The sequence below is a fragment of the Cyprinodon variegatus genome, unplaced genomic scaffold, assembly GCF_000732505.1.
Source record: "Cyprinodon variegatus isolate N-32 unplaced genomic scaffold, C_variegatus-1.0 Scaffold256, whole genome shotgun sequence".
Taxonomy (NCBI): Eukaryota; Metazoa; Chordata; class Actinopteri; order Cyprinodontiformes; family Cyprinodontidae; genus Cyprinodon; species Cyprinodon variegatus.
In genome coordinates, this window is record NW_015150709.1 from 65,073 (window position 1) to 66,230 (window position 1,158).

General features: G+C 39.8%; 1 protein-coding gene across 2 annotated transcripts in view; it reads right to left on the minus strand.

The window, feature by feature from the left end:
- LOC107089566 (inhibitor of nuclear factor kappa-B kinase subunit alpha-like) overlaps positions 1–1,158 on the minus strand; it is a 23,538-nt gene that overhangs the window by 6,206 nt on the left and 16,174 nt on the right. For both annotated transcript variants that reach the window (XM_015382444.1, XM_015382443.1), the window contains exon 20: positions 263–399. In XM_015382444.1, coding sequence (XP_015237930.1) covers positions 263–399 — 137 coding nt within the window. The remainder of the gene's footprint in view (positions 1–262; positions 400–1,158) is intronic.

Here is a 1,158-nt window from a genome sequence, read left to right on the forward strand (position 1 = left end):
ATAAAAAACATTTAACTGATTAATCGAATCGCATCGTGGTGTATTCTTGAGTATCGGAAATAATCGAATCGTTGGGTCAGGAAATCGATACTGAATCGAATCGCCATGATGGATGTGATTTACACCCCTAATAATTGCCCATCCATACATCTGCTTAGGGCTGATGTATCTTTGAAAAAAGGTGATATTGACCCCTTTAGAAATATAAAAAGGCTCTGAAAATGCGTCCAGGTGTTTGTTTGGTGATTAGTGACAGAGTTACCTGTCATTACGTCCAGGCAGCGACGTCAGGGGATGAGGGGAGCTGACAGGCTGAGCGGATTGGGACCACGGAGAAACCTGCAGCAGATGGGAGGACTCCGGACTGGCTGCCATGGAGTTCCGAGAAGAGTTCTGGGCCTGAACAAAAAACAAACAAAAAAAACATTTACTGACAATGAAAAAAAAGAACATGAACAACCAACATCAAGAACACAGGGAGCCCACTTTCTTTCTTGAACACTTGAAGTTCACAAAAACAGGAATATATTGTAGAGGTGAGTATTGGCATGGGTATTTTGAGATGATACGTATCACAATATGATATCGCTATCAAAATTAAATGAATAGATGAAAAAAAAGGTGCTGTAGATGTTTATTAGAACATATTGCTCGTTCATTTTTTTTGGTATCTATGTTGTTTGGAGATGGCGTTAGTCCACGTCTTCCACTGCTACTGCCTGAACTGCAGATATGGTGCAGCGCCATATCTGCACGGAGCAAAAAGCAGCGATCATCTGTCCGAACGGTTGCAGTAAGCTTGTATGAGCTATGAGAACAGCAACTTTTAAACAGAGAGTGCTGAGGAGAAATGGGCTCGTGCACGCACTCGCACGCATTTAACAGGCGTTTCCTCTCGGGACCGGGTACAGGGTTTTGCATGTGTGTTATTTTTTAAAAGTGGAGAAGGCGGGTCTTTTATAAAATTCGCGAAAATCCTCCACAATACCTTTAAAGCTACATCCACACGAACGTGCATACATGGAAGTGAAATGCTTGTGCAGGAGAGAAAAAACAAACAAAAAGAGGGTATGAAAAGGGGTAAAAAATTTGCCCTTTTGATTTATTTATTTATATATATATATATATATATATATATATATATATATATATATATAT